The sequence below is a fragment of the Aspergillus ibericus genome, assembly GCF_003184845.1.
Source record: "Aspergillus ibericus CBS 121593 unplaced genomic scaffold BO80scaffold_5, whole genome shotgun sequence".
NCBI lineage: Eukaryota > Fungi > Ascomycota > Eurotiomycetes > Eurotiales > Aspergillaceae > Aspergillus > Aspergillus ibericus.
Window position 1 is genome coordinate 846,493 of NW_020292103.1, and position 12,819 is coordinate 859,311.

General features: G+C 56.4%; 3 protein-coding genes across 3 annotated transcripts; all 3 read left to right on the forward strand.

The window, feature by feature from the left end:
• Nucleotides 1-66: 66 nt before the first annotated feature.
• On the forward strand, nt 67-1,282 carry BO80DRAFT_441673 (putative cAMP receptor-like protein; the record flags this gene model as incomplete). Its single annotated transcript, XM_025721207.1, has 7 exons — nt 67-189; nt 237-279; nt 327-470; nt 518-694; nt 742-986; nt 1,034-1,159; nt 1,205-1,282. The coding sequence occupies 7 exons, from the start codon at nt 67-69 to the stop codon at nt 1,280-1,282; spliced, it is 936 nt and encodes a 311-aa protein (XP_025579151.1).
• A 1,240-nt stretch (nt 1,283-2,522) lies between these two features.
• BO80DRAFT_346766 (uncharacterized protein) lies at nt 2,523-8,659 on the forward strand (the record flags this gene model as incomplete). Its single annotated transcript, XM_025715385.1, has 3 exons — nt 2,523-2,873; nt 2,925-7,949; nt 8,018-8,659. The coding sequence occupies 3 exons, from the start codon at nt 2,523-2,525 to the stop codon at nt 8,657-8,659; spliced, it is 6,018 nt and encodes a 2,005-aa protein (XP_025579152.1).
• A 1,159-nt stretch (nt 8,660-9,818) lies between these two features.
• BO80DRAFT_483291 (uncharacterized protein) lies at nt 9,819-11,723 on the forward strand (the record flags this gene model as incomplete). The annotated part of the gene is made up of 2 exons (XM_025723432.1): nt 9,819-11,123; nt 11,196-11,723. 2 exons carry the CDS (start codon nt 9,819-9,821, stop codon nt 11,595-11,597), a joined length of 1,707 nt encoding a protein of 568 aa, XP_025579153.1. The 3' UTR covers nt 11,598-11,723.
• Nucleotides 11,724-12,819: the final 1,096 nt, after the last annotated feature.

Consider the following 12,819-nt stretch of genomic DNA (forward strand, 5'->3'; position numbering starts at 1 on the left):
GTTATTTCGGATGTCTTTTCAAGGCAATGCAGTATATAAAAGCTGGAGGTTGAGCTCGCCACAACAATGGAGCACATTGCATCCACCGGGCCTGAGAGGACAGAAGCCGAAGAGCTTGAGTCACGGGCAATTCTTGTTGTTTCGGCAGCTTCTATGCTGGGATCAGGATGGGTTATTCTGAGCTTTCTGGTGAGATCATTACCCAAGTGGCTTTCTCAGTTGCTGACATGCGACAGATTGTGCCAACTTTGCGTACATTCCGCCATCAACTGATACTCGGTACTATTAATCCTATCCACGGGAAGACGGCCATCTGACACACCTAGGTCTCGGGATTAGTGAGTTTGTCGCAGCATTGAATGTTGTCATCTCGGCCAGCCTGAATGTCTCGGGCTCCCACATAGGGAGCATATCCCTTGAGCCATTCTGCAGCTTTAATGGGTTCATGGCTCAAGCTTTTATTGTCCAAAGTAAGAAGCGGGTCTTACTGGCGAACATATATTGACTGGCTTATTAGCCGACTACTGGATTCTCTCCATTGCGGTTTGCACGTACCTGATCCTGATGGACTATACTCGAGCTGCCTCATGGGTGCAGAACCATCGAATCGCCTTCTGGTGCGTTCCATGGAGTCTCTCACTCCTTTGGGCAGGGCTCGGTCTCACCATCGTTGGGTACGAGAATACCGGTGGCTGTAGGTCTCCTGAATACACAGTTTGAGACCGCTGTTGATGAAAGCAGGGTGCTGGTTCACCAGTGACCGTGTCCGACTCCTCACGAACTTTATCCCACGATGGATGATCATCTTTATTATCCTATGTATTTACACTCGTCTGTGTCTCTTTCTCTATCAGTCCCACAAATCGATCTCGAGCGATCATGAAGTTACTCTGGAGACTCTCCCCGCAGATCTACACCAGTGGCAGCGTCTGGAGATTGGGAATAGGCCAACCCGGCCCCATCGCTCGTCGCGCTCACTGAAAAAGGTTAGCCGTTGCCTAGGTGTTTGTGATACAGCTAAATGACCAAGCAGGTGTCTTTTCGAATGATGATATACCCCACAGTATATGCAATGATCTGGATCATTCCAACTGCCGTTCGGATCTACCAAGGAACGACAGGAAGGCGGGCTCCCCTGGCGCTGGATATTCTAGAAAAGGTGATCGAGATGGGGTTTCTTCGGGCTCCACTAACGGAGATACAGATTTGCATCATGTCCCAAGGATTGGTCGACGCGCTTATTTACGGTGAGGGTAACCGGAACCATGCTGGCCATCACTAACCAGGACTAGGGTTAAATGAGCGTTCCTGGAACGGCTGGATGGAAAGATTGCAATGGATCGTGGGGCGATGAAGGCAAATCCCCGCTAGGTGACCTGATTCGTGGACAGAGCCCACTTCGTGGCTAACTTTTGTTTTCAGGTGGCAGGGCTAGGGTCCTTGTTACAATGGATGATGCATGCTCCCACTCGAGGCGTCAACAAAGAACTCCGACTTGACCACTGGAAACGTTCCAGTCTTGCAGGTCATGGTACGGAACCAACGCAATGGGCTCGCTAGACCAGGGTCTACCGTGGAAACCATGTACCGATGATGGTCGGGCCAGCCTCCCGGACATTTCCGAGCAGGGAGGGAGCCATCAGGTGGGCCAGATCATTCTGCGCCTCCAGCAGTGCATGCTGGGATTTACCGTATGGATGGTGGGGGATGAGTTGATAGTTTCGGCCAGCAGGGATTGGGGAATACAATGGCAATCGCCTGATAAGCAAAGATTGATACGCATCTCTAGCACAATGGACACTCACTTAAGATCCAACCCGATGAGCTAGCAGAATAATTCTGCCCTCAATTCGTAGGGGGATGGTAATGGGGCTGGGATGTATGGAGGGGCCCCGTGACTCCGGGGTGGCCGGGCGGCTTCCGCGCGCTCCATCGCACTTCCATCTTCTCCTCCCTCCATCATCATCACCCCCAGGCGCGTCTCACACACAATGTCATGATCGGCCTTTTGCGGCTTATATAACCTCGTCCTTGAGACTATCCCCACCAACAAAGTGAGTCACTGACCTACCGCATGCGAACTATCCCATTGACTTCCATGATGTCATTGACTTCCACCTTCTCATGACGCACCGCAACCACAGTTCGGAGTCAACAATGAAGCCCATGACACCACGACTACGCCAATTTCACGTGGCCCAATCGATCATTATTGGCAGTGCGCCCGGGATGGCTTCTCCCCTGCCCGATCCACCCCCGCGACAAACTCCCCCTAGCTCTTGAGAACCACGGTCAGGCCGCATTTTATCCCTCCAACGCGACTCCATGGCAAGAAGCAAGCAACGAGCCGAAACGGGGGAGTACAATGATGTCAGAATTGGTCAGGACTCGGGTTTCAGCGCTCCTCGCATCATCCACCCTCGTGGAGGGATCGGGAACTCATATACCGTCCAGCAACCACGTACGACCGGAAGCCAATTGCTCCCTATGCTTCCCACCATTCGACCCCAAATGATCCAGCAATGTCTTCCAATCACACCATGGGAACCCTTGCTGTGAATGGGGGCACGGCATCCCTCCCAATTCTGCGGGAGACGGTCAACACCGTCTCCCAGGAGTGTCCCACCCGGCTCGGACTGACGGCCCGAGAGATTCAATTGAAAGCCCCAAGCCTGGATGTCTTCTTCGATACCATTGCTGCCGAACGGCTTCGGCGCATGCCTCCGGATGGAAGTCGCCTGGATGGCGCCTTGCGGCGCGCCTCGCGCCTCGCCGTCGCTGTCGGTTCCTTGCGGGACTCGGTTCACAGCTTCATGGACGGGGCTGAGGAAGCCACCCAGATGGTCTGGGGGACTAATCTGCTCCTGCTTGAGGTATGATTCCTGGAAGGATTGAAGCTGTCCCGAGACTGATAATCTGGGTAGATGGGAATTGATCATATCGATGTTCTTGAGAGCCTTTTTGGTCGCTACGGTCGCGTCACGATCGGAATCTCGCTCTTGCTCCAGCAAGAGACCTTCTTCCCGGTTTCTCGCCCCCTTCAACAACAGGTGGCTGAGATCTATGCCCATTTGCTACAGCTGGTGGTTCATGTCACCTCGGAATATCGTCAGGCCATCCGGACGCAGCATTGGCAGACGATGAGTTCCGCCGTGGATGTTGCGTTCTTCCGCTACACCAATCGGTTCATCACCCATTGGCGGCGCATCTTCTCTCTGGTCCTGGAGTCAGGCACTGCGAAGCAACACACGACCGTAGACCTGCCTGCTATCTACCAGTTTCTGGAGCTGCAGGATCGTCCGTTGCAGATGTTGCTCGAAAGTCACAATCATTCCTTGGCGGACGGCTCCTTCTCCTGGTTCGAGCCCCATCTCACCACCTTCGCCATGGGACGTCGTAGCATGATGATGATCCGGGGCAACCCCGGCTGCGGCAAGAGTGCATTGGCCCAATGGACAGTGGAAAGGCTCCAAGCCTCCTCAGAGTATGACATCTGGAACGTCATCCCGGTCGCTATCCGATCCGATGTGCCGATCTCCACCCTGACACTCAGTATCCTCAAGTGCATCCTGATCCAGATGCTCGACCATTGCGTGAGCAGTCGCAAGACCCAGGATGCCATTCTGGTCGCCGTGACAAGCGCTCTGGAATTGGCCGTGTCCGGCGCCTCCGATCCGCAGGTGGAAGGCCAGTTGTGGACCGCGATCCGCACGGCCGTCCAGTCCAACCTGCACTTCATGCTGGTGGTCGACGGGTTTGACCAAATGAAACACGCAGAGACCACAGTCAGCGCGTTCTTGGGTCTGCTCCAAGACACCGTTGCCCATACCCCGTCGAAACTGATCATCTTCAGCCGACCGATGTCGACCGACCTGCTGCCGATCCGGGAGACTACACGCACCCACCAGATCGCTATGAATGCCGACACGACCCTCCAGGATCTCCAGGAGGCAGTCACGGACATCATGCTGTCTGACTCGTCCTTTTCCGGTCTGGAGCCCTCCCAGCGCGAGTCCCTTACTAGATCAATTGTCAAGCGCTCCCAGGGGTGCTTCGTATGGGCACAGTTGGCCGCAGAGGCCATCCGTCACCAGACGACATACAATGACATGACGGCCGCCATCGGAAAGATGCCCAACACGCTGGGAGACCTCATTGATCATCACCTGCACAATATCAATCTGAACCGCGTGGGGACGCAGAGCCTTCTGGCCTGGTTGGCCGCCAGTGAGCGGCCATTGCGCGTGCCGGAAATCGAGCAGCTGCTGGCCGTCGATCTCAAAACCCTCAAGGTCGCACATCGGGTCCCCAACGTGGAGCGTGATGTCTTCCAGCCGCTGCACCGGTTGGTCGCAGTGCGGGATGGCTTTGTTTCCTTCCGCCACCCCATGATTCGCGAGCATCTTCAGGCGCGAGCCCAGATGCGTCAAGAGCTTCCGTTCTCTCTGGCGGACGCTCACTACGATCTTCTGATCCGTTGTCTGGCATGGGTCCGTCGCTCCGTATCCGATGAGATCACCGTCTCCTGGGACAAGATGAACGTTGATGTCCGCGACCGCTATCTGGACGCCTATGTGCTGCTCGAGTATACCGCGCGGTACTGGCTTTCCCACATGTTGGCCTCGCCCATGGCTTCGTCGGACCGGGAGCTCTCGTTCCCCACGTCCTTCCGCCGCGCTCTGCCCGATACCGTGCTGTTTGCACAGCTGGAGCTCACCAATCGGGAGTCGCAGTTCAGCCGGTCGAGCATTATGGAACTGTACCGGCTGTCGGTCGGGGTTCGTCGTGTCGTTCTGGGCAGCGACTCCCCCGCCGTCCTGCAGAGTCTGATTCTGAGTGCTCGAGCATCAGAGAAGGCGCATGCCTCTTGGGCCAACGATCACATGTACCAGGCGTGGACTCTGAGCCGCAGCCAGCTGGGGACCAGCAGCACGATCACCCATGATTTGGAACAGATGCTGGTCGCCACACCGGAGGGAGCTGGTCGCGCGGATCGCGCCGCCGGCATGAAGACCGACACCCTGCGGGACATGGCCCTGTCTGGATGGGGCTCGTCCGACATCAGCTTCGCTCAGCGGCTCCAGTATCTCGATCGACTGGTCAACACGTACCAGCAGAACCAGAAAAACGATGCCGCGTATGATGTGTCGAAGACCTTCTACCGTCAGACGGTAAAAACCTACGGTGCGCACTCGGCGGAGACCATGCAAGCCGCCGACTTCCTTACCAAGCACTTCGACATCACCCCTCCCGACGAGTTGGCACTGGAACTGGCTGCCACCAAGTACGAGACGATGCTGCAGTCGATGGATGCGACCGACCCGCGTCGTGTTGCGTACTCACTGTATCTGGCGCAGCTGTATGAGCAGTATGGCCAAACGGGCCGAGCCGAGACGGTGCTGTCGCGGTTGTGGACCGGACTGTCCCTCCGCGACGTCGACGCGACCACGGCCTGGGACCAGAAAACCAAGGTGGCGTTTTACTACTCGCAGTTCCTGCGCCGCCAGGGTCGCTCGGACCAAGCCACGACCATCCTGCGGGAGCTCTCTGCCGAGCTGGAGGCCGAGGGCGGCATCAAGTCTCCGGAGATGGTGAAACGCGCCGAGGAGCTGCGTGGCGAAGCGCGGGAAATGAACCTGACCGATATGGACCGCGCACTTGCACTCCAGATGTGGAAGTATTACCGATCCTCGGGACAGCAGTATTCCCCCCAGGCTGTGTCGCTGGCGGAAGGGCTCACGGAAGGGATGATTCCGAGCCACGATGCCACTGCGGCCGAAACCGAATACATCCTGGCCGCGCTGTCGCCTGAGGACCACGAACTCTTGCCCGGCTGGATGGATACTCTGGCGTCTGCTGGTAGTGAGCGCGACATGGTGTCGATCCTGATGCTCTCCCACCAGTTGTCCACGCGATGCATTCGAGAGGAGGAGTGGCGCCAGGGCTCGGATTGTTCCTGGGCGGTGCTCAAGCATGCCTGGCCGACGGTTGAAGATCCCCAAGCCAAGGCCAAATTTTCTTCTGAGCTGTCCCCACTCATGTCCAGCATTGCCCTGGACTACGCTTATTGTTTGTTCCGTCGCCTGGACGTGGCGACTGCTTCCACTGTCTATGGGAATGCCTTCAAAGCATCCATCACTGCGGACCAGGTTGCGGTGCCGGCCGTCACTTCCGTGACAAAGACCGTGGTGGAATTCTACGAGACCACATTTCAGTTTGACAAGGCATTGGTGCTCCTGCATCAGGTCAGCGAGTTCTTCGCGTCGCGCCTGGGGTCGCACGACAAGCACACGTTGGACAGCCGCTACTACGAAGCCGATCTGGCTCTGCGGCTGGACCGGCGGGTGGAGGCGGAAGATAGCTACCGCCACATCTACAAGGCCTGCATTCGCGATGGCAAGATTTCCTCGTCCGGTGTCCGTGCCGCCGTCGCCCTGGTGACTTTGTACGAGCAGGACAAGAAATGGGATTCTGCGCTTGAGGTCTACCGCCACCTGTGGCCGACGCTGGTGCGCTTCGATGAAAAGGACGGCTACGATCGTGCTTTGCTGGAAGGCCTGCTTCCCAAGACTTACACAGGGTACATGGCGATTCTGGAGAGCACTTCCCGCGAGGCGGGCTACGCGGAGCGCCGGCAGGTTGCGTCGCAGCATCAGCAGCTGTGCCGTAAGCTGTATGGACCTACCAGCAGTCGGACACGCGATGCAACTATGTATCTGGCTGCGCTCTGTGCAAGCGACGACCGGCATACCGGCGAGGCCATCGATCTGTACCGACAGGTGCTCAAGACCAACGACTGGGTACCTGCTGCGGAGGCCTCGCGCTCCCTGTCGGACATGACCCAGCCGCTGCCGATGGACATTAAGCACCGCATGGCCCAGCTGCATATGCGCAACAAGGATACGTCGGCACAAGCCAGCGCCTTGTACAATGAAGAGCTTGCGCTGTGCAAGCAGCAACAGGGTTTGTCCGCTCCGACCACGCTGATGTGGCTCCGTGAGATTGCCCGGATGTATGCTCTTCAGGATAACGTCGAGTCCCGCCGCAAGGGAGCCGATCTGCTGAATGAACATGTTGACGAGGTAGTTCACGTCACTGCCAACCATGATGCCCTGGTTGACCGGGCCCGTCAACTTGCGGAAATCTACCTCGAATGTGGGTACACCACTGAAGGGTGGCAGCTCATCGACAGCTTGCACCAGCAGGTCATTCATGAAACCCCAGCGGCCCAGCGGCAGAACCTCGACGAGTACCGGCCGGCGGTGTTTGTGGCGTCGTTCGAAGAGGTGTTTGGCCGGACGCGCACGGCTCGCCAGATCCTGGACGACCTGTCTCGCGAGGGTCGGGTGTACAGCGTGTTCCAGCAGAGCCTGGCCAGCCATGATCTGATGCCCACGCTAGCAGCGGGTGAGAAGCTGCATCGTTTGCAGACGGAGCAGAAGCGCGCGGCGGCTGCACAGAGCACCCAGGACCAGCTGTACGAGTACTTTTGCAACACGCTGTCGGTGGCGCAGCCGCTCCGGCAGAAGGATGTTGTTTATCAATTCTATTCCATGTGTCGACGCGAGTCGCTGCACGATGACTACAACATCAACCTTGTAACGCAGACGACCAGCATGGTCAAGGATCTCTGCAACCAGTCTCGGTTCCAGGAAGCTGCCGACGTGACTGGCGTGTTCCACTCGTTCGTCCATTTGACTGATGGGCTGCGTCTGATGGAGAGCATCTTTACGGCGATCAAACTGTGCTTGTACCTCAACGGCTACCAGGTGACCAAGTGCAGTGACGCCACCACGGCCAAGGCGATGTCATTGGAATCGCAGATGCTTCTGCAGGAAATCATGGCGAATGCGCAGGAAAGCTCGATGGAATTTTCCGATCTTCCGTTTGAGGAGCTCAACGATCTTGTGACGGTTCTGGGCGAACACGAAATGTTTGAAGATCTCGAGGTAGCCCTTCCCCCTCTTTTCTTTTTCCACTTCTATAATACTTTCGTGGTATCTGACCAATGATGCAGGCTATTCTTACCGACCTCTGGACCTCCCGGATTGTGCAAAAGACATGGACGCTGCCGGCCGTGGTCTGGATTGGTCGACGACTCGTTGAGACTCGGTTCTGTCGGGGGCATGTCACGGCCGCCACGACGTTGGGCAAGGATATTTGCTACAACCTCCGCCAGGTGTGGGGTAACTCGGATCCAGTCACACTGGAGATGAACAAGTTGCTGTCGGGACTGTACACGGCGTCGGGGAACAACCTCGCCGCGGCGGCTCTGCACGAGACAGCACTAGCGGAGCTATTGAACGACGAGACCGACGACCAGACGGCGGCAGTCAACGCCGTCACGCAGCATCTGGAACTCCTGCAGCGAGCCCAATCGCGACTGGCCAAAGAAGGCCAGAGTGCCGCAATCGATGCGACCGCGGCGCAGGAACGGGTACAGCAGATTGCGACCAAGTTCGGACTCTCGTCCGCCAAGCTGGAAGCGAAATCAACGTCCACGGCCGACGAATCGGTAGGAATGTGGGAACGGCCACGCCGCTTCAGTTTGGACGTGGAAGAGGCCGCCAAGCACTCGAATCATCTACGCCAGTCGAGTGGATCGGCCTTGTTGACGGGCAATGCGGGGGCCAAACGGCTGTCCATTACGGCGTTGTAGCTGGGTTGAGGCGGACCAGATTGCCAGATTGTCCAGATTGATGTTTGTAATTAATGTTCATATGCGAGATGTAATAATAGTGATAATTGAGTGCATTATAGTTCCACCCGCTTGATGGTAGTGATATGTTGAAAGGATAGAAAAGGGATGAGGAGTGGCCTTTTTCGCTGCAGCTTCTAGTTTGTCAGGTCTACACTGATGCCACTGCTGATAATGCCCTTGATGGATATTAAGGGGTCATTGTCTGTCTTTGTCTCGGGAGGATCCGCAAAGAAGAAAGGCAGAGACAAAGAGGACACCACTGGACCGGGAACCTCAAAGAACTGTGAACTCTATACCAGTACAGGGGATGGATCCCTGGACACTATGGAGAGGATCTGGTATGGGGCAGGATCGGCTGCATTATCTTTGCTGTTTGATCCGATGGATCCCGTGAGACATGCATATTGTTGAACCCTGAGTGTAGGCAGTCTACCACTTGAGATACGATAAGGGGATGCGATCCAATTCATATACTTTCATAACCAAGGTGATTTAGACGTCTACCCAGTTAACGTCCGGAACATGGATACAAGTCTCGCAGATGCCCGATGGCCGCTCTGGTGGAAGGCCAGCTTGATGCTTCGATACACTCTACTCCATGCGAAATGACAATACTGGACTAAAGACCACAGACGAAGGAACAGACTCCGGCTATTCTGATACGGGTTCAAGGCAAGTAGATCACAAATGCACCGTGAAATAACCCAGGGAGGTGCCGGTATTCCATGGTATTGGAAGTTTACCTGGAGAGAGGGAAAGAGTAGTCACCGAGAATGCTCAGAACTATTGAACTGTATTCTAGATCAGTTATATGTCTGTCGGCATCCCCAGGGCTTTACAGGTCTCCTACCTGTCAACCAGTCGACTGATCATGCAGCCAGAACAGACAGGGGAAAGAATCTTCCCTGCTTGTGAGAGGGAGTCTCCAACCCTCTTTCAAACGAACCCTCAAGGAAAGGTATAAAGGTGTACCTCCTGTCTTCCTCCCGGTCAGTAGTTACAGATTACATTCAACGGAAGTAATCAGTGATCATACATTAACCTTGGTCACGATCATCCCTTGTATCTTCTCCACATCCTCTCCCAGTACTCCTTCTACAGTCACGGTATCAGCGATATGCCCGTGCAAGATACCTCGTCCATCCCCCGGCTGAGTGCCCACACTCTCAACTATGCACCACCTCCCTCCGCCCCCCATCTGGCCGTCTACGACAGCCAAACCCTGGACATCGACGACGATGGCTTCCTCCAGTCCAGTCAACGGGCCGGGGGGCCCTACCTCTGCAGTTTACCCGCGGTGAATATCACTCCCGACCCCAGCTGGACCCTAACGCAGGAGCACGAGGACATCAGCCAGAAGACCGCCGAGATCCTCACCGAGGCCGACATCACCTGGTCAGACATCCAGGTCACCGGCCGCGTGGCCCGTGTTGATCCGGAGGAGTCAATTCCTACCATCTTGGTCGTCGTCCCAGATACCACTTCCTCCAACTGGCGGGATGCCACCAAAGCCATCTTCAAGGAATTGCTCGATGGACACCACCCGAACGCATCCGTCGAGATCATCACATCAATCCTACTGCATACACCAGCCCCGATGCCCATCCACTCCGACGACGCCATCTTCTCCACGTGGCCTCAAATCCGAGACACGATCCTGGAGGAACTCGACACCGCGGACTGGACCGGGCTGGAATGCTGGCGATATGGGCGATCCGCGAATTCCCTCCAGAATCCTCCAACTATCATCGTCAGTGTCCAGCTAGACTCAGTCCGCGTCTTCGACGAGGAGATGGCGACCATCATGCAGATTCTCGCTCGTCATGACATCACCGACTGTGCCGTGCTGTTCATGCACGATGAGTTTCGGCACTACGCGTTGACGCATTTCCAGGTGCCTCTTGCGCGTCTTGAGGACTTTTCTGGCTCGGCTTGGCCGGGGATGAGTATTGGGATTCGGGATAGCTCCGCTACCTCGTCGACTCTTGGCGGAGTGGTTGAGATCCAGATGGACGGGGATGCCACCTGGCAGCGATTCCACCTGTCCTGTTTCCATGGACTCTATCCACACTTGCCTGCCCAACAGGCACTACTCACCGATATCCCCGGGGCCAAAGACGCTCTGCACCGCTGGCAATGGACCGCCCCGACCTTGTCCGACAGCATCGTCCGACCGGTCCTACGCGTCGACCAACCCAGCCTCTTCGACGTGCAAGACGCCATTCGACGTGCAGCCCCCGACGAGGAGAAGCAGACCGAGCGGCAACGCTTCCTCGATGAGAACAGACACCATCTCGGCGCCGTCGGCGCGGGGAGTGGGTTATATCGTACGCGAGAGCGAGGCATCAATGAGGAATCCAAGCCCGGGATGTTGGACTGGGCTTTGATTGAGGTGGTGCAGGAGCGAGATGGGCTGAATCAGGTACCTTATATATACCCCTTTTAACTTGTTTGATCAATCTAGCGAGATAGTCTAACATACCGTGGTATATAGGCCTACGAATACAGCAACGAGGAACGAACCCCCTTCCGCACCGTGTGCAATACTGCGCTCCCACCAAACACACCCATCCACAACACGGGCCGCAAAACCGGCGGCTCGTCTGCACCATCCAGCCCCATCGCGCAGGTCTTGATCTCTCGGGCCCGCGACATGCACGGTCAGCCAGTCACCCAGAGGACCTACGAGCATAGCGTGCCGAACCACTCCCGTCCCCCGTTCGCCATCCCCGGCGACGCGGGGTCGATGGTGGTCGCGCCGGATGGCAGCGTGCTGGGTATGCTGGTGGGGGGGTATGTGCGGAAAGAGACGGTGTATTATTCCCATATCAAGGATGTTCTAGATGATATTAAGGAGGTGACGGGGGCGGTCAAGGTTCGTCTTGCGCAGGATTAGAGGAACAGACGAGTGGAGGGCCAAGAATGTATGTAGATGAGGCCTTGTCGAAGTTATATATATGCTGGTGGGTTGCTGGTTCCGTCTCCACTCGACTATCATCCAGAATGTCAATTGTCATCTGGGCAGATCTTTTTCTTCATCTGTATTCTTTCGTGCGTTGCGTACAACTATATAAAACACCCCATTAATTCCTCATCGATATCATTGCCATATTGCTCCCCCGAAGTGTTCTCACCCAGTCACACTCTCCTATCTGAATAGACTTAGCAAGCTAGAGTAGCAGCCGGACAGCAATCCACCTCGACGTCGATGAGCTTTCATTGGGGAATGGCATGGTACGTGGCCAATCCGCGATTGTGAGGTATGCAGGTCATTGGATGCAGATGAGTCTGACGGAGTGGACCGGTCGCAAGGCTGAGACCAGCTTGGACAAGTTTGGGCTGTGAGCAACGCCGAGGGGCCGAGTAGGAAGTCATCGGGTGAATGGTTATGCATGATCTCCTGAAAGTCTAGCAATGACAGGTATCTGATCCTCATCTTGTTGCAAGTTGCCTATTTGAGCGATCAGTCTGCCACACAGCCGACACATCGCTCGCATAATGCATCCCGACCAGATGCCACGAGGCGGAATTCGCACAACAGCAAGCCTTCCGTCTTTTCGACCTTACCATGCAGAATGGATCGATACCCTCCCGCAGAAGCAGGACATTCTCTGAACCGGCTATTTCCTTCCAGGAGCTGCGCGAATACCACATCCCCCCGGAGAGTCAATCACCCGGTCGGGCACTCGATGCATCCTGCTCAGCTACTGGCGACCGCCAAAATAAGATTTCCACGGGGCAGTGGGCCACTGGTCGACCTCTGTCGATCGCTCCATGCGTCGGTCATTCCGCAGTCAACCTATCACCGAATGGCCGACACGGCACTTTTCCGCCGGGTCCAATCACGGTCCTCATCACACGGGCGAAGAGTTGGCTATCCTCACGGATCCTGCCGAGTGGTGTGGCCGGATTGTGCGCCCAACTTAGCGAGCGGGATCGACCGGCGAGCGGATCGCGATCAGGTCCATTGTCCATCAGGCATGGCCGCACGTGCAAGGCTCGACCCACCGATCGCATCGTGCCCGTTTCCATTCGGCAGCGCGACAAGGCCATTCCTTCAGGGGAGGACCGTCGGAGTTGTCGTGACGGGTGGTGGTTTGGGGGGGGGGGGGGGGGGG